Below are 27,071 nucleotides of genomic sequence, written 5' to 3' on the forward strand. Positions count from 1 at the left end.
GCTAGCGCAATATATCCTTTAAGTTCGGACACAAACCAAACCGGTTATCTTCGGGGATGGACTTTAGAGAGCCAAAGAACTCGCAGAGAGAGCAGAGAGAGCTTTTGCGGAATCAACAACTTAACGCGCGCACTCGCATCGGCGACACAATGGCAAGGATTACGATGTGAAGGTGCTGGCAGACCACTCGGAGAACACAATTGAGTACAGGACACAAACGCGAACGCACACGCTTCGATTGTGGGCGCTGCCACCGGAAATCCAAAGTTGAACCAGTGCCTGACCGAAAAGAATTACAAAATAATTGCTGAAACCGATGAGTATGTGAAAAATGTGAAAAAACGCGTGGTGGTTGAAAAAAATGCGAAGCATAAAATGGAAAATTGCGGGCCAAACGCGGCGTTTCATTTTCCCCTATTTAAGTTGCTGGAAAAGGAGCAGCTTTTCAACATGCGCCACGCATTTTTTGGGTGTTAAATGCTCGTGTATCTGTCGGTTTTTGCGCGCTTAGCTCTGCGGCGGCATTAATACACACACAAACACGGGGCTTGGACGAAATCCTGCCAGGATATATGCCAGAGTGCATGTGTGTGTGTATATGTGTGTGTGAGACGCCGCTCCGTTAGTTTTGCGCGCGTGTTTGCGTTTTGTTTCAGTGTGCAAATCGTTTAATTTATGAGCAAAATATATATTTTTATACGCATTTCTCGTGCATTCCCGTTTCGTATTTCTTTCGTTTTCGAATTCTCGTTAATTTGCCGTTCGCCTTTCGAGCCAAATTCGTAGTCCTGAATTAACAATCGGCGGCGCCAGGAGCAGCAGCAACAACACGGAGTTCCAAAGTTTCACCTTTCCCCACACAAACACCCATACATACATACACACACACACACACATACATATATACACTCGCACACATTGGAGGCCACAGGATGTCTTTTTGTGTATCCCAGAGTTATTTTGAAAGCAGCGCGTGTAGCAGAAAGAAGGACTGAAAAAAGAGTGGCAGGAGTAGGTGCATGCGAGAGAAGCGAAGGATTCTATTTAAGTCGGGAAAAAGTTTTAGCGCCTTGGACTTTTTATGACCCTTCTTTCGGCCGCCAAACTCCTTGGCTTTAATCAACTTCCCTTGCAGCACAGCAAATGTGGCCAAATTTGATAATTGGCCACATAAAAAGTTAATTGTGGAACTTTAGAAAATATTTCAAGAATATCTCATGGCTTTATGGCACCGCAAAATGTTATAAAAATAGCTTGAATTCATATTCTCGCATATTTTGGCAGAACAGAAAGTTCATAAGCACTTCTAAGAGTTTTGAAATTAAAGTCTTTGGAATTTCATCATATAAAAGTATTATATGATTGTTATACAAAAGTTAAAACTCAAGTACAATAAGAATTTGCTTATTTTTCTTCTAGTTCTATGCAATCTTGATCAACTCTTTTATTTTTCTTCTGCCATTTCAAAATGTTGTTGCAAAAAGTTTTAGCACAACTCTCAGATAAATTGCACTCCTTAAACTTTTGATTGCATACTTTCAGCGGCGGCGGGGCAGTAAAAGAATACAGATATTGATTTCATGATTTCAGCGCTCAAGCGTGCAGCTATTTATATTTATTATTTATGGCAAATCAAGTTATTTATTGTTTTTATTTTTAACATAAATATTGTGTGTGCGGCAAATAGGGAAGTGTAACTAGTTTAACTAACTTAATTGTCTTACTTTGAAATCTTTAAAAAAGTTTTCCGGATTCAACTTGCCAACTACTAGCCAACAGATGACGCACAGAAGCAAAATTCAATTGAAACTAAATCAATACTGAAAATCAACAAATGAAAGTATCAAAAACCCGTGCATAAAACCCGCGTAAAGCCAAACTGCAACCAACGAAAAAAAAGCGAGCTAAAAGCGATAGAAAATCAACAACAAATTCTGGAATTAATTTCATTTGCCGCGCGCGTCCATAAAAATCTACATAGAAAGCGGCACAAAATAAATACACCAGCCAGCGACGAAAGTGAATTGGTTAGCCATGGAGAAGGCGTAACTGCCATCTGCTGACCCAGGACCCATAACTTTAGGTTAGTATGTCGTCGCCGTCTTACTGACTTTGCACTCCTCGAAGTGGGGGATACCCATTTTCCTTTGCCTTCGAGCTTCCTTTTCCTCGGCGTTTTCCCATTTTCCCATTTTTATTTCGAGCCCCTTTTTTTATCTACTTAGTGCTAGAAGGATTTTTGGGGCATACTGGACTCATGGCGGTATAATTTTGGCATAGACACTGAGAGGTATTTTCTTTATGCAGAAAACAGCAATACAACATTTACCAAGGATACATTTATAACTACAGCATATTGTTTAACAACTAATGTAGAGCAGTTACGGATTTATGATCACATACAACTTTTTAAACTATTTTATATACAAGTTAAAAAGAGTACTGGGTATCTTGCATTCGAAACGTTTCATTCCCTCTCTTCTTTGTTGAGATGCGTTCCTCGCTCGTTTTGTTTATCCTTTGGCCCCGATCAAATAGGCTTCATTTGCCTGGAGGCATCTCGGATGGGAAGGAAAAAGGTTCGCGACCGCATCTGCCGCTCCGCCGTGGCATCCGCATCTGAATCCGCATGCTCCGCATCCTTCGCATCCTTTGCATCCCAACTCGCGTCCATGTCCTTCGCAGTGACAGCAATTTGAGCGACAGACAGTTGATGACTCTGTTGACAGGAGCGGGGAATCTTCGATATGAAGTCGAAAGGTGGTGGGGCCATCTCGGGCCATCCTTTTTTTATATATCCCATCGTCTTGGGCGATATTAACCCTATTTTTGTCGTAAATTAATTACGACCGGCAGATGGAGGGCACGGAAATAGGCACGCACCATTTTTATGAAATTTATTATTGAGCGATCAAAGCGAAAGGGAAAAGCTGAAAGGTCTTTTTAGGCTTCTGGATGAAGATATAATCTTAATAGTTTGGTTGTATGACAATGTGCTGGGTGTCCCTAATCTCGCATTTAATATGCATCAAAGCTTCTGCTTCATAATATTTAACCCAGCGAAATTGTTATATGTCTTTTATATGGATTATTTTTTCGACTCTTCACCCGACTGGCATAACTTGAGTATATGACAGATACAGCATATTTTAATGCGAGTAATATTTCAATGGCCACCCAAACGGTTGTCCATTTATTTTATTTTGTTTGTTTTCAATTTGCTGCCCCCTCCAGTAGTTGGCTCCTTGGGCAGCCCACTCCCATGGCTCCAGACCATATATCATCGGCTCCTGCGACTTCCGGTTGTCGCTTTTGGCTCACGCAGACACCCTCACATGGCCACGCCCACTCCCGGTGCTTCGGCCCCACCCCCCCTTCCTCACACAATGCAAAGAAAATTGAAAAGCAAGTTATGTGTATTTTCTATCTACTTGGACTTACGAACCTAAGGTATGTCATATGTGAAAATAGGAAAACGCCAGTCTACTTTCCACTGAGTTTCACTCACAACGTGATACGACATTAGTTTTAATACTTTTGCCCTTAAGAAGGAGATACACTTGCGGTTGCCATCGTAGATAGTCTCAATAAATTAATGAAATTCGATAAATACTGATTACAACAATGATTTTGTATCTTAACGCCCTTCAAAGCTAACAATCCCTAAAATCAGATTACAAAATAATTGCAATTTTCATTAACTTCCTTAAATGCAATAATAATACAAAGCTTTATTCATTTAGTTTTCATAATCTGGTATTTTAATTAAAACGTACATGTTTACTTCACAATAGCTAGTGTGTTAACCGCAGCTGTGGCTGGTATTGTGTGGAATTTATTGAATTTTTATTGAACTTCTCTGCCGAGCCACGCTGGCTGCTGTGTACTCGTTAGGCGTGGCATAATTCATTATGTTGACTCACCGACACCCACAGCCCCGCACACCCGCACACCCGCTCCGCCACCCCCTCCCACCAGCAGTCATATCCTGGCGAATGTCCTGTCCACAGAGCCACCCACTTTCGTCAGAAGCTCCACTAATGACAGGCTGCGTGCTTTGCATGCTAATGCATAGAACGGGCTGCATTCCAGTGGCGACTCAATTTGCGAGTTAAAGAGCCTACCTAAAGAATATGGTTGCTTTCTGGTGAGACGGGAAGAGGTCCTTTTTCAAGGACACGCTACGTGATTAGCACAGAAGCGAAGAACGGCTGGCAAACAAGCCATTATTACGCTGCAAAGATCAAAACCGGATTGCCAGGGCACCGAACTGCCAATCTCACCTTTTCATATCAAAGCGAAGCAATTTTGGGCAGTCAAATGTGTGCAGGGATATAAGAGGATTTCGTATATATATATATACATATATACATATACTCTTATATATATGTGTACAGGAATGAACCACCCTGCAAAGTTGTCCTTGCCGCTGTATTTTTAGAAGAAGTTCGCAGGAAACACATGATTTGTCTGTCTGGTAAAAGCAAAAAAGCGCATGAAAGCTTTCATTTAACTTTCAATGATTTATGTTTCAGTAAAACTCATAGTAAAAGGTATTTTTAAGCAATTAAATGAGGCTATCTTAAATAAATTAGATCTAAAAATATATTCTGGCAATGATTGCAATCCTTTTTTTATTTATATGGCTTTACCCAGATACCTATGAAAGATGTATGTTAAAATTGATTTGGTCCTTTCACCGACACTTTATGTATTTATATCTAGTGCACTATTTTTAAAGGGTTTCAACGTTCAGTCTAGTCCCAAACTAGATGTGATTTGCCAGTGAACTGCTCTAATTGCGAGGCCGTGATCTTCCAGCTGGTTGCTTAACCAAACCGATGATATCTGCAACTTCCTGCTTGCATGCATAGCGTATTTACATATCTGCTCTCCATTTCCATTTCCATTTCCATTACCATTCCCATATCCAAATCCAAATTCATGAAGCCTGGCAGCAAACTTTCGCCTTTGCCCAGAACTTTGTCCCGGCGAAAAGTTTGCCCAAACACTGGGACCAGACCATGTCGCCTGGACACAAAAAAAACCAAAGTTTCGGGGGATGAAATTGGGCGATATCGCAGTTCCAGTTCCCAGTTCCCTCGAATTTCTAAGCAAAACGTTTAATATTCACGCTTGAGCGCGTTTGTCGAGGCGAAGGGTGCCTGCCTTTCTTGGCAGTGGGTATGAAAATGTGTGAAACTGTTTGACGCTTATCTGTACGCCCTGCTCGGCGTTCTGACCAAATTTTATTGCCTGTTTCCAGGCCAAACGCTTCGTTTCTGCTCAAGTGAACCCGGTTCCTTAGTGTTCCGGAGTTCGGCTGTTCCGCAATTCCGCTGTTATGCAATTAGCCACCGCCCATGTGTCCGGATTGCACGGATGTGGATGTCCATTGCCGTGATGATGGTGACGATGATGATGCCCAAGCGGCGTTCATTACCCGCCTGTTAGTCATATTAATCATACGCCACGTTGTGCGCACCAGCACTAATGTGCTAATGAAGCCCGGTCCAACTTCTTGTCCAGTGTCCAGCGTTTAAATGCAGTTTCGAATTACTTGTTAACTGTCGCTTGTTTACATACCCAGCAACACAGGCCAACCAAACAACCAGCCGGTTTCTCCATTTGGAATCCAAACTGAATCCAAAGTGAAAACACGAACTGAAATTCGGACGTGGCCTGCAATTGCAATTCCTGATTTTCAGTTTGGTTCAGCTTGCAGCTATTATTCAACTTTGATGCGAACATTTGTTTTCCCTATTCTGTTTTTCCAGCGCTTTTCCTATTTCTGTTTCTTTTCCTGTTTCTTTCGATTGTGGCTGAAAAACAGATGGAGGCCACTCAGCTTCTATTCCACAGTGGTTCAGTTTGCTTTTTGGTGCAAAATTGTGTTTACAATCTATGTTTAGTAGAGTTAATATAACAAAGCTGTGAGGAGATAATATATTTTAAAAACTAATATAACTAACTTATTTAATCGTCCCATTTCTCTAGTCATAACAATGAACAGTATGTCTGTTATGATCTTATTCTTAAACACACCAAACAAGTTTGACCAAGATAATGCTTAACTGAGACACCTTGCCTGGCATCGATAGAAGATGTCTTGTTTACAGACACTTTTTATGGACGCCAAGAAGTTGGCCAGCACTTTTTCGCAGTCCCAAGTACAACTGAAAGTCGAAGTCAGTGTGCCGGAGACCAGAACAGTGCTCATCTAGGACTCGACGAACCATCAACGGAAGTGCTCGTCGCCATTTTTAGTGCACTTCTTGAAAGTGCGCACATTTCCGTTTGGCATCAATGATTCGGACCGGAGCCCATCAGTCCACCCACTTTACTGCCCACATTCCATGTCCTCCTCTTCTCCTCCTTCTCCACCTTCTTTGCCGTGGAGCTCCATGTTTTTTGCCTCTCGCTTTTTGGCCACTGGCTGTTTTGGCCTCACTTTTGCTGATTTTAATTTTGGTAAAAGTTGTCACATTTGATTTTTGGCAATTGTTCGGTTTTATGCGCTCTAGTCTCCGCCTTAGTCTGCTTTTTTATGGCGCTTTTTATGTGGTGCCATGTCGCTGTTGCTTTGTTTGGACCCGCGGACAGCAGTTGGCTTTATTGTCTTGGCCACCCCAATACATTCCGGTTTTTCGGGGAGCACAAAGCGGCTGGGATACAGAATGGCATGAAGTGCCTGTTGCATGGAAGTGGATTTCCTAAAAAAAAAAGACGGGGAAAAGAGATTACGAGGGCGGCGAAAAGTTTGGCAGAACTGGAAGGAATCTTTGTACGTCTGGCTAAAGAAAAAAAATCTAATTAGACAGAGAATTAATTTGGATTTGGTAGTTAGCAATGAATGTTAGGGATTTGGCAAGGAGAAAAATGTTGAGATAGGTTACAGAAAAAGTGCAATTAGCGTCAGCAGTGGCTTGCTCTTTATAATCCTTAAATTTAGAGTAAAGAGCTTATAAATGAAAATGTTGGAATAGGTGAGAGCGTGCTAGTTTCAGTAATATATATGTAATAAACTAAACATCAGCCCATTGCATCTTAAATAATTGAATAAAATTTTGATAATAAATCCGATTATAAATCATTCATGTCTGCCAAATTGTTTGTCAAACTATTACCCCAGGCATTTAACTTAAAGCCCCTTAAACAAACGTAAATGCTTGGCTAACACTCAATGTATAGAAGTATAGACAACTTGTTTACCCATTCACCTCGGTAATCTGGGTGCATTGTCATCGATATCAGATCATCTGGCAGGACCCATTGTCCTGCATAATAATGGTCGTTGGGGGTCCTTTGGGCAGACCGCCTATCTGCTGGGAGGATAATAACCACTAAGATATTTATGAACTGCAATTTCTTATGCAATTAAATGTGGCCTTTAAGTCGGTCCGTCCACATCCCCAAGCACATCCACCCACTTGACATTGTCATGGCTACGGCTGAGCCTCAAATGACATCAGCTGAGAATGGAAATTTGCCCGTGCTTTTCCGGCAGCCCTGCTTCCCTTTTCCTCCAAATACCGCCCCCCCGCATCCACTCGTTTTCCATGTCCTGTTGCCACTTGACTGCACTTTGGATACACATATTGGATGCATGTTGTACACAGCTCCGATCCGCCCGGGAAAATGGAACAGGATGAGGTGGATTGGGGCAACTGGAGCAGGGAACAGGCTGCACAAGTAGAGTGAATCGAAATAAACTCAAGTGAAATTTGAACTTTTGTGCGAAAAGCGAAAATGGCAAAGGCGTTGTTTGTAAATAGCAATTGAAACGGCAATCGGAGAGACGCTTTTTCACGCTCCTCCAAGCGAAATAAACAGCGAAAAATGTACGCCAACTATATGTGTGTCCTGTACAGTGATAATAAACCGTAATGTTGAACATAACAAGAGTGCTTAGATTTCATGAGAAAATAAGCATAGTAACATCAAATGGTAGTCAGTAATACAATCCTCATCTTTCGTAATAAAATTAGTCTATGAGCATGTAAATAAATTTTTCGGAGGCTTCACTGTTTGACACCCTTCCTCCCCCTCGGCGCAACCTTCATGCTAAGGCCAACAACAAAGCTAATAAAATCTATGACCTCGAAAAGTTCAATTTTGTTGCTGTACATAAACGTTGAGTGTGCTTGACAATTTTTCACTTCAAGCAACAAATTATGCCGTAGCATAACATTAGGCGCACCCACACACACACACACACACACACAGGCACACCGGGACACACACAGATACAGCCGCAATCACATGGTTGGTCCTTCGACATTTTGAAGTGAGCCTTACCCGAAGACCCCGCCCACCGCCCTTATCTTTTCCGCTTGTGCGTGCCAAGCCGACTCGGCAGCGACTTTATCTAAAAGCGCACTTAGTCCAAGTAGGCCAAGTAGATTACGGCCGAAGAGCCGCTTGCCTTTGGAGGCATGTATAGATACATAGATAGATTATAAATACGAGTACATCCTATATCCTCCGCTATCAGCCTGCCCACGCAGGGCCACCCACAGTGGATGAGTGATGAATAATCGTAATTTGAAGGATGAATATAGCGCATATGGTTGTTATTATTGAATTTGTGGGCCATTTATTACCGGGCAGATGAATCTAACTTCTGTGGTTATATATAGTTATATATAGTTATATATATAGTTCTTCAAAGGGAAGTTAGTTAACGAGTTAGCCGCAAAGCGAGCAATGAAATGGCTTGATAACCATCTAACAGTCTATTCAAAAACGAGACGCTAAGGTCGTGCTTTTAATGACATAAACACTACGTAGCAGCACTTGAGTAAATTCTGCTTGCAAACAAACATGGGCTCCCCAAAAATTACGGAAAAAAAAGAGGATAACAAGTGGGAGGGGGGGGGTGGTCAGGCGGCAAAGTACGGCGCCAGACCCTGAAAAGTGATTAAAACGATTGTTGTACAACAATGTCCGCGTCCTTGTAAGGACTTTGCAGGCGCCCCTCGGCCGCCCACTTCGCCCCCAATTTGCCAAAAAATAGCGCAGCCATTACAGTGCTGTCTCCTCTTTTGTAATTTTTCTACTCCCCTTTCTCCCTTTCTATTGTACAGTCTGCACTGGGTAATGTGAATTTGCATGTCTTCTAACTTGCGTGAAATACAAAACACATACAAGTATTTAAAGCTTGATGATGCTATTTTTTGGGATTCAAAATTCGAAAAGATCTTAGTCAAGGAGCCATGACATACAAGCCTCCACTGTATCTATATATTGTATCTATGTATATAAATGGCTGAATTTATCTAGAAAAGCCTAATTGGAAAAGTGTTTTGGGACCGGCACTCGAAGCTTTTAACCGAAAATGTTTCGACAAAGGCACAAGGGAAGCGATTTCAAGCGTTGTTGCCTGATTTGCTGGCTTTTCGGTGTTTTCGCTGTTTTCTGGGTTAGGTGTGTGCCCAAGTAGGGGCTGCTTTTTTGGGCGACTTCAGCTAAGCGGTACGTTTACAATGGAATGCTGCGGGAGTGGGGAGAGGGGTTAGGGGGTTGGGCGTTGAAGACCGACGAACAATTTGTCCTCGAGCCTGTCAGCGGCACTTCTTATTATTATGCCGTGGCTCTCTGCTTCTGCAATTGCTTTGCTTGTTGCTCTCTCATTGTTTAATTGTTAACCATTTTGTTTGCTAGTCCTTGTATGTGCTAGTGTGTGTGCTGGTGTGTGTGCTGGTGTGTGTCCTGTTGTGTGTCCTGTTGTGTGTGCTGGAGTGTGCCTGTGTGTGTGTGCGGCTTTGTTGCATTGTTTGATTGTTTCACACGCCCCAGCTTTGTTTCTCATTCTGTGCGTGTGTGCGAAATAACATTTGTCTAATGAAAAGCACCCTTGTCTCTTGTCTCCCTTGCACCCCACTCTTTGTCTCGCTCACTCCCCGTCTGGGCATCTTTAGCTATTTTTAGCTCATTATGTTGCCATGGCCCAAAGGACATTACGTCCTGGGACACGCCTCAAGAATTTGGGCTGCCGCTTCACTCAAACTGACAGACATGGTTATCTTATTGTTATTCATGTTCTACAACATAATCTAGCAAAATGATTGAATTGCTGTTTCTTCATGCGTTCAACTTGTTTAGTGTGTATTTTGGTCATATACGAGTATATGTATAAAAACTATTTCAACATTCTCTCAACTCTATTGAATGAAAAATAACTTTTTAATTTCAATTTGCACACCAGCATTTTCAAGCTTCTATGCCAAATCTCTGCAAACTCAATTAACTTTAATATTTAAGCCAACTAGTGCAAAGTGTGTATGCAGTTCATAATAAATCTGGCAAAATCCTCTGAAGAGTCGCATCTTCTGCAACATTTTCATGGTTTTGCCACAAATTACAAAGGCAGTTTGGAGACAAAATATGGTTTTGATTGCTGTGCAAACAAGAATAAAATAATTGCCAGAAAATATGAATATTCAACAGATGGGGACAAGCCAAAATATCCATCTGTTGTTTGCCCATCAAATTTGCATGCCGAAGTTATCAAATAGAGACAACAACCTCAACAAATCCAATTGGTGGGGACTGAAGTGCGGCGGTGGCTTGTTAGTGATTTGTGTTTTGCTCGATTCTTGGATTCGAGTTGCAGTTTGCAGCATGGCCAAAAGCAAAGCCAAAGACAGTTGGCAAACAAGGCGGCCAATTGGGCTGTAAATGCAAACATGCAACACACCAGGTGACAGACAGTGGAACCTCCGCACGACACGGCAGCAGATACACCCGAAATCCGGTTAATTGAAAAACCGAATGGCCCACAGAGACATTCGCCAGGATACGGATACAGACACAGATACAGATACAGATACAGTTTCAGATGCATATAGAGATACAGATAGAGATACAGATACGCCCAGTGGGATGGCTTTGGGAGACAGAGATACATTCTCGCATCCTTACCGCATTAGCTGCAGTTGAGCGAGTGTCAAGGTGAGGCCAGGTGAAACCAGCCAGGCAGAAAACAGGCAGCAAAAACAGGCCAAAGTGGGAAAAGAAACTTGGCAACACACGAGTGTAGTGCCCACGCACACTGCAAGAAATACGCCCTACTTGATATTAGCTACCAAAGTTTACAGCCTTAATATGCTATATACCAGAGATATAGCTATTTCTGAGTAACTATGTATTCATAATGCAATTATTAAAGTTAAGTGATTAAATGAACTAGTGCAGAAGTTAGCCAGCATTTTGGGGAGCTCGTTGCCTTCAGAAAATGTAAATTTGGGGATCTCACCTTAAATGGACATGGGAGACTATTTTTTCCCTTTGGCTGCTGGCATCTGGCCAAATCACGTAATCACAACTTGTTTATGGCGCATGTGCCAACTATTCCCGACTTTCACCTTCGCCCCAGGCCCCCCCTTGCAAATCCCTGGGCCCAGACCCTCCCAAAAAACAAAAAAAAAAATAATAGAGACCCACATACCACCGTGCAGTTGCAGCCATGGAAATTAATTTCAATTAGCGGAAATTGTTTTTACACCTGTTTGCCTTCCAGCACATGGCTGTTACTCTGCTGCTGCTGTTGCTACTGTTGCTGTTTAGAAGCCGTCGAAATCGTTTGGCCAATTTGCGGCCTGTCATCGCATTGACGGGCTAATGCCGCGCCATATATCCCCCGCCACTCCCTGTGCAAATTCATAAATCAGAATTGCAAATTGCCAAGTGCAGCAACAATGAGAATTCTGCTGCTGCAAAAAAAAAAAAAGTGGAAAATTATGGCATACCGCTGGGCGACACTTGAGTGCAGCAAGTGCCACGCCCACTCCCTTGGCAGCTCGTAACTGGCCAAGCAAATTCTTTTTTGCACTGCTTTCAGGGTTTCATGGCTTCATGGCTTCATGGCTCCATGGCTGCGGGATTTGGATTGGGGGAGTGCCGGAGTGGCTCCAAATTGCGCACAAGTTGGTCTGAACCGAGCTATTCTACTTGATTTAATTGCAGCTTCACCCTGCGACGAAAGATACACCCACAAACTATAGTCGTTTTTCTGTTTTATGTAGATAATACCACTCGAACCAACTTTTGTTTTATTTTATGACAAATCCTGTTTATCTGTGGGTGTAGTGTGAAGTCACAGGACACCTTAAATGAAATTTCAAATTTTTTATTTACAATAATATATCTCTTGCTTAGTACAGAGTACTTCGACGTCTATCATGTTCCATTCGATTTTCATGCACTTTGGTTTTGCACATTTAGCGCACGTCATCAGCAATTATTTTTTGCTGTTTTCTCAATTAAATTGCCATTGGCAATTGGCAAAACATTTTTATTGACGTGGGCGTTGTGGATTTTGAATTTTGCGTTCGGATTCTGATTTCGTTTTCTGGTGGGCTTTTTAATTGATCAACCACCATTTGCCTACCGAATGCAGTCGAAATTAATTGAACATGATTGAAAAAATATTCAACCACAAGCATTTAGAGAGTAATCGAAACGGTCTCGGCAATCGTTTACAGCCAATTTGATTGAGTTTACTTCTTAATGGCTGTTAAATGTAAAATTTAAGTATTTAATAATTAATAAGATATGATTACGTAATTGACTTCCATTTGCATCTGGATTGAATGAAAATTATTTTCTTATAATTCCATTTCTCTTGTTTTGTTTATTCATGCCACATTTGACAACAAAGCCATGTTATGTGGCAAAAAACTTTGCATTTATCTACCGACAAAGCCGCAACTAAACAAAAGCCAAAACTTTTCTAATTTTTGCAGATGAGCGCGCCACTGTGCCACAATTTCGGTTTACACCTGTCGAAGCTGCCACGCCCACGAGCAACTTTTTCTACCACCAAGCCAACAACAGCAGCAGCAACAACTGGAGGCGCCACAAGCATAGGAAGAAGCAAAAGAGCAACAACATCAGTGATATGGAACAGTGCATAGCAACAAAGTCAAAAACTGAATCCGCTCAGAGTTCAATGCAGCCAAGCAGCCAATGCAGCAGCAACTACCGAAACTATCAAAAGAAATGCCACCAAAATCAAACAAACACTCAAGTACAGAGCACTCAGCAGAGCGATTGCAGCAGCCACAGAGATCGAGACCACTTGACAAACAAACAAAACCAACAAAACCAACAAAACCAACGAACAAATAGTGCAACAGCAACAGTAGCAGCAGCAGCTGCAGCTGCAACATCATCAAATTGCACTACGTGCAACACAAGCACTAAACGCAGTAAAAACATCAGGGAGCCGAGCAGCAGCACACAATTAAACACCCTCTACGCGGTGCTGGTGCTTTTCATAGTCGGCCTTGCCGCAGCCACCGCCTCCCCCAGCCCCGCCCCCTTTTCCCGCGAGAGCAGGCGCGATGCTCTTTTGGCCTACTACAAAAGGGCGCACCTGCCACAGACTGTTAGCAGCAGCAGCATTTCCCTGGGGCACGAGGAGTACCAGAGCCAGCACAAGTATCAGTATCACCTGCTCCACGATGCCAATGGCCTTGACTTTGACGAGCTAACACCCACCGCCAGCAGCGTGTCCGCTCTCAGTCGGGCGGAGCGTTTTCGATTGCGTAAGCGCAGTGCCACGCCCACAACGCCCGCCACGACGACAGCCACTCCACTGGATGTTGCAACTGCAGCAGCCGCAACAGCAGCAGCAAAGGATGCGGGCAGCGGGAAGAAGCCGGAGGAGAAGTGCGAGCCAAAAGTGCTCGAAACGCTGCCAGATGAGCCGGTAGGTGGTCCATAAGTAATATTTATGGTTTCAGTTCATTAGTAAGTTACTTATCAGCATGATATACACTTATCTTGAAGATATATTGTGTTCAATTAGTTTTAAATGGTGCTAGCTTGATAATATCATGAGGTTTTCCAAAGATATATATACTAAGCTCACCCTCTAGATAATGACTTCATCACATTTATAACCTAATCACTTCTGGGAAAATACCTATAACTTCCTTGTAACTTGCAAAAGCTACACATTTACGTACATCAAGCTAATAACTACTATCCGAAAGTAAATAGAGATATTTTCAGCATTGCACCTAAGTTCTTCAATCGAGTGCCGCGATGGCGCTTGCAGTTCGCTTAACTTTGTTTAACTTCACAACTGCCACTGCAGAGTGCCACCTTATAATTTGTTGCATAATAGGATGGGTGAAAGTTCCAGCTGTGCACTTAGTCACGAGTACTACTTAGATCAAAAGCAATTCCGAGGAGCAATAAGCAAGCGTACAACTTAGTGCCAAACCCCCCTCAACTTTTGAGGCAATCACACAAATGCAAACGCAAATTCAAAGGATTGCAAAAGGATTGAAGAAAGCGTTGGCGCAGGGGGGAGGGGGCTTTCACCTTCCGGTTGCCTTCACAACTTTTGACGGACATTTGTGAGAACGAGTGCAGCCTGCACAGCGCATCGATCCAAGGCAGAGACAATTAACGACAATTTGCGAAATTGCCAACGCGGCACTGGCGAATAATCAATAAAATTGCTGAGTTAGCAGCCCATATAATGTGCTCCTTCACTTTTCGGTATTCTCTGTTTTTTTTTTTTTTGCCTTTTATTTTTTCCTGCTGACACAAATCTCTGCGCAAATCTGTGTCTCCCCCATTTTCGTTTTTCCTTTCCACCGCCCCACCTTGTTGATTGTCGTGGAAATATTACGCATACGACATGGCTGACGCAAGTGAATGTGGGAGTCAAGTTTTTCCACTTTCGAGGGCGGTGTGCTGTGCACAGCAACCGCGCGATTTTGGAAAGAGTTGCGGCCCATCTTGGCGGCAGTTCATATGTGGCGCCTCCAGCTCTGCCTCTAGTTTCATCACTCGGTGAAGCTGCCTCTTGTACAAGTTAATTAAGAGATGCTAATGAAGTGAGTGAGACCGCACACGGGGGCACTGGAAAAAAGTTAGAGATACAGTAGGAATGGTACTTAGGTACGGAGAAAGGAAACTATGCTTTTTAAATCCATAAAAGCAGGTTGGGAATTAGTTAAATAAATAAAGTATTAGTCAACTTTTCTAGTCTAAAAGTTTTCTAGCCTTTGGTGCTTCTCTTTGTTCCCACAAATTGGACTAGAATAACCAGCGCATTTTCGCGACGTGTGCGCATCACAATATTTTAATTGAATTTGCATGACAATTGCAGCCGAGGACTTTAAGCAGCCGTAGACTTGTCAGGCGAGGATTTGCTCCCACCGTCTGCCAGTCTGCCAGTGCCTTGGGATGCTATTTTTAGTGCGCCAAGCGAATCGAGTATAAATATTCAATGAGTCGGCGGTGTAAACAGAGTCCAATACATGACGTGCACGAATCGAATCGATTGCCCTGCCAACTTTCCTCTGACGCAATCGGGACAGGACCTTTGTCTAATTAGAAGGCGAGCGGAGTGAGGCGGAGGGCGGGCGGTTGATGAAAATAAGGAGCATCCTTGGAGCGATTTGAATCTCGAGTGTGGCCTGATAAAATAATAAATAAATGTGCTGCGCAGCAAAAGCAGCAGTAGCTACAGCAACACCGTCTGACAGCTGCCAGCTTGGGCATTATCCTGGCCACCGACTGTCCCCCTCGCACCCAGCGCCCTGTCTCGCTCCTGTGCCCTGCGGTCAACGGCGAGCGCCTTGTCGAATGGCTGTCAAGGATTATTGTTGCTCCTGTTGCCGTTGCGGGCTGCTCAAGTTGCTGCTTTTGTGTCGCTTCCAGCTGGAAAGCGTCTGCCTGTCCTTTTCCCACTGCCCCCTCTCTTTTCGTCCTTTTTTGTGTTTTTTTTTTTTTGTTTTTTGCTTCGTGTGCGTGTTGTTTTGCTAACAATGCTGAAGCTGCAAAGTTATTAATAATTGTTTTATATACATTCTACTTCGTGATGCTGGGCACGCATATTGTTGATTTGCGAAAATATGTTGCCCACTTAAAGAGCGCCTAACTAGAATACTTTAAAAGGTTCTAAGTAATGCAGCTAAGTTCTCTTTTTTTTTAAATTAAGTATAATAAATATGCAAATCTTTTAATATAGTATCTAAAGAGCAAAACATATTGGACACAATCAGCCAATTTAATGGAATAATTAAAATAACCAGCAATTAGCACTTACTACAATTGTATTCTCATAGATGCATTTAAATCTGTATTATCCGATTAATTTGTCAACTAATTTAGTTAATACTAATGCTGGGCAATTGTGCGTTCATTATTTATAGGGACATAAATTTAAAAACCATTTCCACTCAACAGAAGCATTTATGTTAATCCGATAAATAAAACAGTCGCACAAAAACACACTCTCATCCTTGCACACACACATTGCAAGGCATGCTTCCGTAGCAATCAGCTTTTGTCATTCGCCTTGTCGTCCTGAATAATGTAATGAATGCAGGAGTACAGTGAAGCCTGTCAGTAATCGACCGGGATTTGCAGAGTGTCAACAGCCGTTGAGCCAAAGAGCGAGAGACAAAACAAAGAAAAAAGAAATAAATACAAGAGCAAGAGCAAGAAGCACGGAAAAGGAAAACACTGTCTGGCATATTTTATTCATTAAGCGCAGAGCATAGAAAATAAAAGGAAAAACATGCAAATGACAATGAGGAAGCATACAGTTACGCCATGACCATATTTTTATGGTCATAAGTAGGAATCCTGTACATATGTACATGCCATGCCGGAAAATGCAGATGGAAATGCGGGGAAAGACGGGGGCACGGACATTAAAAAGCCAGTAAAACGCGCTTTACTGATTTCATTTGGCAGCCAGGATTCAGAGCTCATGTGCTCTGAGTGTGTGTGTGAGTGTTAGTGTGTGTGAGCCAGACTCTTGGCATAGTTGCTCAAATACTCACATACACACACACACACGTGCACATTTGTTTCGGCCGTGTTTGCATAAGTATGCATGTTTTATTGCACACACACTCGGTGTGTGTTTTGTGGCTGCTGCCGCTATTTACAAGTGTTTTGCCCATACATTTATACCCTGAAAAACGAGGGGCGTGAGTGTGAGGGTATGTGTGTAATTGCGGGCATTTGGGCAAAGGATATCAAACGGATTTGGCGGTAATGAAGACATTCTTTTACTTTCAGGAAGTCTTGTGGGATAATTTAAAGTTTTATGTTTTTGGAGAGTTGAGAATTAAATAACATTGTAAAACTAGAAACGTCAGCTGAATATATTTCACATTTTAATGTGCTATTATAAACATTTTATATCCTGGATCCCTTTTAATCCCTTTACACTATATTAACTAAACTATTTCTCTAGCATGTAAGAGTATACGAAATGTTTATGATTATGGCTGCACACGAGTGTTAGAAGCACTACATAATGGCTTTATCTGGGAGTAGGTCTCGTGCCATTTCTCATGGTACCTTATACTGATTGCTTTTGCCTCGATGTGTAAATTTTGGCCCACGTTTGCAGAAAAAAAGGAAACACACACTCACATGGGAGAGCATCCGCAAACATTTGTATATCGATGTTACTTGTTGGCAATTTATTTGGGGCTTCGGTGGCGTATACGCAATGTGGTCGCTCATCACCGTAAAGCCCGGCTAATGGGAAATATTTGTTTTAAAAGCCAAAAGGTAACAGCCCAACTACATGACTCACGCCCAGACAACGTGTCCTTTTACCCCCACACCGCTTCCCCCTTCTTGGCCCTGGCTGTGGTTACTTTTGTTACCCAAAGCCATAATGATGTCATCAAAGTGGCCCCCATCGTTGCCTTCACTTTGGTGCGTAGATCTCGAGAACTTCTTGTAACGTGTAAATTATGTACAAACATTAGGTCGGCCAAGAGCTGCACAAACTTGGATTAAAAACATTCCTGCAGTCCCTCAGTCCGGTGAGGGCATTAAATCCTATTATTTCACAGTCGAAACGAAACAAAACTTTTCGCACCCCTTGCCGCCAGGTGTTGCTGTGAAACGTGTCCTGTGCGCCAGGTGAATAATTAATGGTCCCAAGTCGGAGGAAGTGTCCGTGCCGCATGGTCACTTAAATCACGTGGCGGCCAATGCGTATACGTAATTTTTCGGAATTCCTGAAAATATCTTCAATTAGAAATCCCTCGTTTGCCGCAGGCGGAGCTTCCATTTAAATTACTTATTTACACATTTCAGTATGCCATACAGTGTGGTAGAAATAAATTTTTGCTTGGTAGAGTGAAAATTTATATGAAATTATAACTTTGTGGTACTTTTTTTCTGTAGAGAACGTTCAAACGATATTTAAATCAAACTCGATTACACAATGATTTTAAATGATTTTAAATGATATTTATTTACCATTTTATATACATTGAAATTAATATTTATGACACTCCGCATTTAATCCGCTCTTATGCATTTTGCAGTTTTACGACTACACCGACATCGCCGAGGATGCCGCACGCCAGTTTATTGAATTTTTATCGGGCAAATTCCCAAATGCCAACACACCGATTACCATCGATGAGGCGACACGTGCGGAGGTGAGTCGCCGGGCCAATGGAATCGCCAGCTACGCCCTCAACGAGGACGACAATCTCTTGGCCTTCGCCATTGCCGCGCCCAGCATTCACACGGTGGTCGTTAAATTCAGGGATAACGTTACGGTATGCACCCGCTAATCAGGGATAATGGGGCCACGGACTAATCGGTTTAACTTATTGCAGATACCACCGGATCAGGTGCACAATAAGGCGTACTTGGGTTCCTACTGGCGCGAGTTGGGGTAAGTTGTTTTGAAAGGCTGGTTGTGCCCCAAATAGTATGCTACACTATTTTTCCAATATATGTACGTTTATTTGCAACGCTTTAATTCAATTCAATTATCCCAAGCTCATAGCTTTTAATGCAATCACTAATTAGTCTAAAAGATAATCCCAATTTAATTCAATTTGGAACGAAGCTTGCCTAAAATATGTGCATCGCTTAGTTTGAATAGACCATAAGCCGCATAATCTTGGAAAGTTGCCCATAAATGAATTGTTTTTCTCGACTACAGTGCGGCCTGGAACAGCACGGACGGCACCCAGGAGTGGGGCGCTCCATTCCGCGACTGCAACCTGTTGACGCGTCGCTGGCTTTGGCCATTTCGCATATCCTTCAGCGAGCACAGGATCAAGTGAGTCGCATCGATGTGCAGCTGGATGGCACAACTTGTAATTTATGGTAAATGCTTTCAGAGTTGTGGCGGCTGCTTTCATTGCCGCCGATGAGGATGTGTGCAACGATGGCCTGGAGGAAGTTTTCGGTCGCCGCCACGGGTGAGTTATTGCCAAACTTTATCCGCTAATTCGTGACATTCGTTCTGCAAAGTATATAATACGTTATCTCTTCAGTTGCGATCGGAATACGACCTTCTGCCTGCTCACCGAAAACAAACCCGCCGCCACGCGTGATGTGTACACCTGTCTCTGCCGGGAATCCTACTATCTGCCCAATTCCACGCTGCAGGGATTCCGTGGCGATCGGGTGGAGCTGTCCGAGGGCTACGACAACTACTCGTGCATTCCGTGTCCCGGCGGATGCACCAATTGCGATAGCAACGGCGTCTGTTTGACCTTCCAGGAGGAGGAGGTGCTCAACGTGGACGCCTGCCTGCGCCTCCTGGTGGCCATCGTCCTGGGCGCCTGCATCCTGTGCTGCATCGTCCTCGGCGTGATTGTCTTCCGGCAGAGAAAGTGCAAGGTATATAATTTGCATACTATCCTCTGGCTTGGGAACTTTTAGCAATTATTTCATCATTTTCAGGCCATTGCGTCTGGCATGTGGACTGTGCTGGAGACGATACTGCTGGGCATTGTTTTACTTTATGCATCTGTGAGTACTTCAAGTGATGACCACCTCCACTTTAGTGTTTACCAACATATTCCCCATCAAGGTTGCCGTCCATTTCTTTCCCGCATCCACCGAGCGCTGCCTTCTGGAGCCCTGGCTCCGGGAGCTGGGCTTCATCACCTGCTACGGTGCCATCATCCTGAAGTTGTACCGTCACCTAGTGGACTTCCGCACCCGCAAGGCGCATCGCTGGGTGCTGCGGGACGTGGACCTGCTCAAGTATCTGGGCACCATGGTCTTCGCCGTCATCTGCTACATGGCCGCGTTCACTGCCTCGTCGCTGGACCTCCTCGAAAGTGCGCAGCTGGAGAGCCTCAGGGAGGCGGACACGAACACCTGCCATCCGCTCAAGTGGGAGCTGGTCACGCAGACCAGCGAGATGCTCATCCTGTGCTTTGGCCTCCACCTGGCCATCGCCAGTCGGAATGCCAACACGCAGTTCCGGGTAAGATGTACAGTCCAATCGGTTGCTAGATGAATTTTTTAAGAGATTTGTAGCAAACGTATGCCGGCCAATAAAGTCGAAGTGAATTAACCGGTCATTTCTTTACGTCCCGTTTAAGGAACGACAATTCCTGGTGACCGCCCTGACGCTGGAGTTCCTAGTCTCGTCGAGCTTCTACTTTCTGCGCTTTGTCTACCTGCCGGAAATGAGTCCCAGTGCCATCCTGCTGGCCCTGTTCATCCGCTCCCAGCTGACGAATAGTTTCGCCTTGGGTCTGATATTTGTGCCAAAGTTGTGGTATCAGCACAAGCAGGTAACCTATTTCAGTTCGCAGCGATTTGATTTACTTATTTTGCCTTGGTTTCCTTGGTTTGAGTACGCTTTTGTGTTCCACACACCGAGTTATAAGATATAAGATGTAATTAGGAACTGTTGTGTCCTAGTCGGGCATCAAATGAATATAATACATATGTTTAGAGTATTCACACCCGTTCATTTTGTGTCGTCTGTTGCGGGCGTGGTCGTCATTATAGTCATCGATATCCGTATTTGGTATTGACATTGGTTGAGGAAACGATTTTTGTTAATAACTTAGCCAACACAAAAAGTATAAAAATGGGGAAACCCACTCGAAAGCTTGGTTGCTTTTGCCGAAACAGTTGAATATTTCATTTGGTTATGGTTATATTTTTAGTTCTTGTTCTGGTTTAAAAAAAAAATAATTAACATAACTTTAGTATTAAGCTAACATTGAATTGAAACTTTAGTCAAGCTATGAAGTTGCTGCAAGTGTGTCTCGTTTAAACTGAGAATGTTCGACTATAATTAGCTCTTATTATTTCTGCCTGAATGTATTGCACATAAACTTAAACTCAATAAGCACGCCATTTAATTTGCATGATTAGCGTTGATTTTTGCATGACTTTACCAAATAACACAACATCTAACTACAAACAAATGACAAAAATCGGTTTCCTATCAAAATTTCCAATATGCATACCAGAAATATTCCAAACTAGTGTATCCAAGACTCTTCCTCACTGTAACTTTCTCTGTCTTTTTGTGTCTCAACAAAATAATCTTTAACTGAAATTCTGTGCCTAAGTAGTCTTCTTATAGCTATCGTCCATCTAATTTACCTTATCAGTTTCATTTTTAATTTGATTTGTTTCTTTTCATTCATTTCCAGCACACCCCAAGAAACAGTCACGCCCAATAATCACCGACCACCCATATACAAACTATGAAACATACATATCACATACTATACATAACTCCACAGCACAGATCTTTTCTATTCGGTTTTGGCTCTCTCTTACCTTTGAGTTCCGTTTCCATTTCCGTTTCCGTTCCGTTCCGTTCTTCATTTTCCGTTTGACTTCCTGAGTGTGGTTTGCGGTGTTTGTTGCATCTTCATAGCTTGCAGGTTCGTTCGCTAGCGTATGATCTATCAATACGTTTACCTGTGGATGCTTTCAAGGGTACGTCACACGATGCCGGCCAGCGGCTGGGCGGAGGATATGCCGGGCTCTGTCTGGGCGATCCGGACATCGGGGAGCTGACCATATCCGAAATGAGCCCCGAGGACATACGCGCCGAACTCAAAAGGTACGAAGGATATCTATATATCTTAATCGAGTCTCTGCATAGCTGCAACCGTCTTTAAATATACATCTTCGATTTTAGACTGTACACCCAACTGGAGATAATGAAGAACAAGACTCTGAGGCAGGACAATCCGCACATCAGTAAGCGACGTGGCGGACGCAAGGCGGGTCACCGTCGCTTCTCCCTGCAGGTGAGTCGGGGTCACCACGACGCCAGCGTAGTCCACCAGCCATAGTGCTCACTGTGCTCATGACATTGACGTGGCCAAAATGGGGGATCGTGGGGGCTGTAGGACTCAGATCGATATTGCTGTTACTCTTCAAAAACCGAAACCAAACCTTATGCTGCCTATCCCAAGCTCCCTAGATCTTTCTCTCCCCAGTCTCTCTATCCGTCTTTGAATCTCTACTTCTCTTGATCCACCAATGTGAACTTGCAGTACTGTTTGCCACTTATATTAATACATCTATAAATATCATTGTTCTTGTCATGACTATGTACAATATATTCGAATCCCACCACAACCAAACCAAACAAAACAATAACCACCAATGTTCAATGTAGAAAAAGGGCAGCAAGGATAAGGTAAGAATTGTCGGTCGCTTCTAGCATAAACCTATGAAAACCTAACCCGCTAAAATATCTGTGTTGTGAATGTTAACTAAACCCAAAACCAAAACCAAAAGACTGAATCCAAAGAAATTCTCGCACGTTTGTCTAAACTTGTCTATAAACTTAGACCCAAGTCCCCTAATAAACCCCAAAAACCCCCAGCTTGTGTGTCTGCGTGTGTGCATGTGTCCGTCCCATAGATAGCACTTCATAAGTCTTATCGAAAACAGATTGCACACGAAACTATGAGAAACCACATATATCCCTGAGTTGCCAAAGTGCCCCACTAAGATATCTCCAATTCGCAGGCTCTAAGTGCCAAACACCGCAGCAACAAGCATCATCAGGACATCGAGATCACCGAGGCGGAACCTTCCAGGACGCCCGAGGATTCGGTTTGCAGTGCCGAAGGACCCACGGACACCTATGCGGAAATTTCCGGCGTATCTCACTCAATGCTCTCCCACTCAATGGTCTCCCACTCCGTTGTCTCGCACTCGAAGTAAGGAGTCCTTGCCAAGGAGATCACATCGCAGGTTTATGCGGATATTTGAGAATTGTATATAAGTATTAAACGGTATGATACTTGTTGGTATGTGTAGATAATATGTGAGAAATAGTTATTATAGCGCAACAACACAAACAATAAAAGAATTACTTTAATTTCGCAAAGAAAGAAAAACCAACAGGAAAATGATAGAAGAGATGCAAAACACACAAAACACAAACAATAACAAACATTACTTTATTTTTCAATGAAACGTAAAGTAAAGAACCTTGAAAGCAGTCAAGTTTTATAATGTTTTGATAAATTTTTAGACGATTTTACTTTCATTTACGTTGATTTCTCTCAGTCTTGAGTTCGATCGATTTCGATGATAGGATCACTGATAGATCAAAGTTGTTCAAGCGGTAGAGCGGTAAAACAGAGCCCACCTGTGTAGGTAAAACGATAGAACTGTAAAAACAAGGCCACATACACTAAGAAAAAAAACACCCAATCCTAGAACACGCGTTTTTGTTTACCTCTAAGTTCCTCGACAGTTACTAACACTCGGTTCCTCCAGCCATTTGCTTTCAAGTCAACCCCACACTATCCACTAGAGATCTTGAGATCGTTTTCAATCAGCGAATAATCAGTTGTAAATTTGAGCTTATAGGCATTAAAACTAGCGATTCCCCCATAACTATCGTACGTCTTACGTCTTGCTAATCTTACCAACTAAAGTGTATTTGTATTATATATTATGTACTTGTAATTTCCACTCATTCCCATCCAAAATCCGAACGGGCTAGACTTTCTGTAAATACACAATGTACGAGGACGAAAGAGCAAATTGTTACATTTTCAAAACACACACAGTTCCCGAACGAGAGTGAAAATCATAGGAAAATGCTTAATAGAGGCTAAAGTGCATACATTTTTTTTTTAAACAAGCCCAACAAACTGTGTCGCAAGTATTAGTCACTACCAGCTGATTTCCTCCGAAATTTGTAGATCCCAAATCCAGAGCATCTTGAATTCGATATCCTCGAAGTAAAGATCGTGTTAGATCGTATTGAAAAACACAAAGTGAAAACATTTCAAATGTACGCAATAAATTTTGGATGAGCTCGTTATAAAAAAAAAAAAAGAAGGGGGAAAACAAGTCCATAGAAAACATATAGTACAGTTACATGGGCATTTGTAAGGGTTATGAAAAGTATATCTATATACACTACCAAAAAATATATAGAAAATAAAACATGGCAAATGGTTAAATTAGGTAAACTTACAGCATGCATGCAACAAATTGAGCATTTAAAACAAAATGATGGCAAAACCCAAAATGATAATTAATTATAAAAAAAAAAGTAAAAAAAACCAACTTTTGGTTGCGTTTGATCAAAAGTGTGTGTATAAAAAAAATATTTATGGCATATACATAAACATATAACTAACTTATATTATATATAAATATATATACATATATATGAGTGTAATCAGCATTACAATAAAACAAAAACGAGAGAAAAACTAAATTAGTGGCTCAGCGCAAAGAAAACTACAAAACAAAAAAAAAAACGATTGGAAAAGAAACCGAAAACATTTTGAAAGTGTGATAGTGTTCATAATATTCGTTCATTGTAATTAAAATGGAAAACAAAACCTAAATAAACTGGACTAAATCATCAAACGCTTTCTTTATTTTTGGGACAGACCTAATAAGGGGGTACTTATCCACCTAAATAAGATATATATTTGAAAAGAACCTGTGCGGTTTGTATATATAATCTTTCTACATGGTTGGACTTTATTTTGTATATATAATTCCTTTTTTTATATTTTTAATTGAAATATTGCTCGAATATTTGCTAGGTTTTGTCACGTAAATTTAGATTGCAAGTACATACATTTATATTCGTAATATCTATTTATAAATTTAATAATAATAAATTTTACAATTTATCTTCTAATTACTCACTTGCTTATGTTCGTGTTTCTGTGTGTCTGTTGTCTGGCTTCGTTTTTTTGGATTCGTGGCTAAGATCTAATACTAATAGTTAGTCGCTATTTAGTACGTATCGCATTCAACATGATTCATTCATTGGTAATCACTTACAGCTGAGTTAATTGTTTTTTTTTGTCAGTGTTGCGGTTAGTTAGGCGCTTTTTTCTGGATTTAGCTGTTTGCTTTTGATCGTCAACTCATCTCGGTTTATTTAAAACTTAAAGAATTACAATAGTTTAGTACTTAGAATTTATTTTGGTTTTACATGCGCTGCGCATCGTTTGTTGCTGTGCTATGTGCCATTAGGTAGACATTTTGTTTGAGTGTATTATGCATTAATAATAGATACAGGTTTATATATTTGCATACTTTATAATTATATAACACTATGTTATAAAAATGTACATGGTTTTGGTTTTGCTACAGTTTTAGTTTAAGTTTTAGTTGGTTTAGTACGTACAACTCCTGCAAGTAATCATTTGCTGGTTTAAAAAACGCATTTAAGTAGTTGTAAAAATGATGAATTCATATTTATATATATTACAAAAACAACTTTAAGCTTTCTTGTTATCAAAAGTATCAATTATGTAGATCATTATGTTAAATTTGTTTAATCTTCTAGTTTGGCGCATAAAGCTGTGTTGCGTTTAGCGTAGATTTCTCATTTCGATTTGCCTTAAATACTTTTTGTCTTGCGTTAAAAAATGCAAATTTTGTAAAATTAATTTCTTAGTTATGTTTTTCGTTTTTTTTTATCGCTTTATACAATCTCACTGTTTAGTTTAGTTTAGTTTAACAAACAAAAGCAGCGCTTTCAACTTAAATAATTTAAAAAATAAACAATGGTTAACATTCATCAATAAAAACAAGCTAAAATGATTAGATCATTTAGTTAATTAAAAGTAAATAAATTTTTAAAGCCAAAACAAACGAGATCCTGCTCGAGTGCAAAAAATAGGAAAATGACTAAACTTCGTATTGGTCCATCGCCATTTCCACTACGAGTTAAAATTTTGAAAACGTTTTTTTATGTAGAATAAATAATTTTGTGTTGTTTTGAGTTCGAATAAAATAGATGTATAATTTATAAAAATAATTTAAGTTTTGCGCGTAGACATGAGTTTACCTTTCTTTGTTTTGCTGCTTTCAGTAACATTTACAAACAATTTCAGGAAGTAGTAAAAATAATATTGCCACAAAGTATATGAGTAAAAATATTTTCTCTCTCTTTATAAATAATAGATGTGTGTACGGTGTGTAGTGTGTTGTTTTGGGTGTACGGGTATAGCGCCGCGCGTAAGTGAGTGTGCGCTATGGAGTCACCATATAAAATCTCATAGAATAACAAAATATTATATACGATATACATAGGTGTATAAAAATAAAATTGCAAAACATCTACATAACCAAATAATAATAATAAGAATCAAAAATCGATTGCAATAACTTAAACATTCTACGAACTGTATGCTAATTTAGTACAATTGTGTTTCTGCATCTGTGTTAACCGAAATGAAAGTATCTAATTTAGTAATTTAATCTAGCAGCACTGTGAAGAGATTTGCCAGTCGTTGGTTGCGTTGCATCCGCTGCATTTAACACCCGTGTACGTGTGAGTGTGTCTCGTCTTTGAAATGGTCTTTCATTTTGGGTTGCTCATCCCGCTCATTTCCGCTGCAGCTCCTAGCGTCCTAAGCCGATGCCGCAGCCGCTGCAGTTGGCTTCTTGGGATCCGTATCCGAGTCGGCGGACAACGGCGGCGGCGGCGGCGCACCAGGAGAAGGAGGAGGAGGAGCGGCTGGGGTAGGAACGGGTATCTGGCGGCCACCGCCCGGCCTTCCCTAGAGCGGATGCAGCTTGGTCGTGTGCACAGTGAGGGCGCTGCGCTGCGTGAAGCGCTTGTCACAGTACGGACAGGTGTACGGCTTCTCGCCGGTGTGCGTCCGTATGTGCTTGGTCAGATAGTCCTTCACGCTGAAGGACTTCTCGCAGTACCCGCAGTGAAACGGCTTCTCTCCTGCAAAACAGCCACGTTTGGCGAAACGGAGAAAATTGGGATACTCGGTTAGCACATGTTGCTAGCACTCTTAGCCAGTTTGCTTGGTGCGTGCAGTACCAAA

The 27,071-nt window shown here is 41.8% G+C and overlaps 2 protein-coding genes across 9 annotated transcripts in view; one reads left to right on the forward strand and one right to left on the reverse strand.

Annotated features, from left to right (window-relative positions):
• LOC120458196 (probable G-protein coupled receptor 158) lies at positions 1 to 26,240 on the forward strand. 4 transcript variants are annotated; one of them, XM_039645765.2, is made up of 15 exons: positions 1 to 320; positions 1,744 to 2,083; positions 12,747 to 13,714; positions 18,327 to 18,566; positions 18,627 to 18,685; positions 18,959 to 19,078; positions 19,140 to 19,220; positions 19,296 to 19,644; positions 19,708 to 19,776; positions 19,838 to 20,239; positions 20,358 to 20,552; positions 21,666 to 21,847; positions 21,926 to 22,037; positions 22,412 to 22,432; positions 22,768 to 26,240. In XM_039645765.2, exons 3-15 carry the CDS (start codon positions 12,902 to 12,904, stop codon positions 22,963 to 22,965), a joined length of 2,841 nt encoding a protein of 946 aa, XP_039501699.1. In that variant the 5' UTR covers positions 1 to 320; positions 1,744 to 2,083; positions 12,747 to 12,901; the 3' UTR covers positions 22,966 to 26,240. The 4 variants fall into 4 exon arrangements, with proteins under 4 accessions (XP_039501699.1, XP_039501701.1, XP_039501700.1 ...); XM_039645767.2 differs by having other exon boundaries at positions 21,720 to 21,847; XM_039645766.2 differs by lacking the exon at positions 22,412 to 22,432.
• The window catches only part of LOC120458199 (chorion transcription factor Cf2), a 4,679-nt gene continuing 3,762 nt past the window's right edge, over positions 26,155 to 27,071 (reverse strand). For all 5 annotated transcript variants that reach the window (XM_039645773.2, XM_039645772.2, XM_039645776.2 and 2 more), the window contains exon 4: positions 26,155 to 26,968. In XM_039645773.2, the coding sequence (XP_039501707.1) occupies positions 26,793 to 26,968 (176 nt within the window). In that variant the 3' untranslated portion in view covers positions 26,155 to 26,792. The remainder of the gene's footprint in view (positions 26,969 to 27,071) is intronic.

The sequence above is a fragment of the Drosophila santomea genome, chromosome 2L (genome assembly GCF_016746245.2).
Source record: "Drosophila santomea strain STO CAGO 1482 chromosome 2L, Prin_Dsan_1.1, whole genome shotgun sequence".
NCBI classification, from domain to species: Eukaryota; Metazoa; Arthropoda; class Insecta; order Diptera; family Drosophilidae; genus Drosophila; species Drosophila santomea.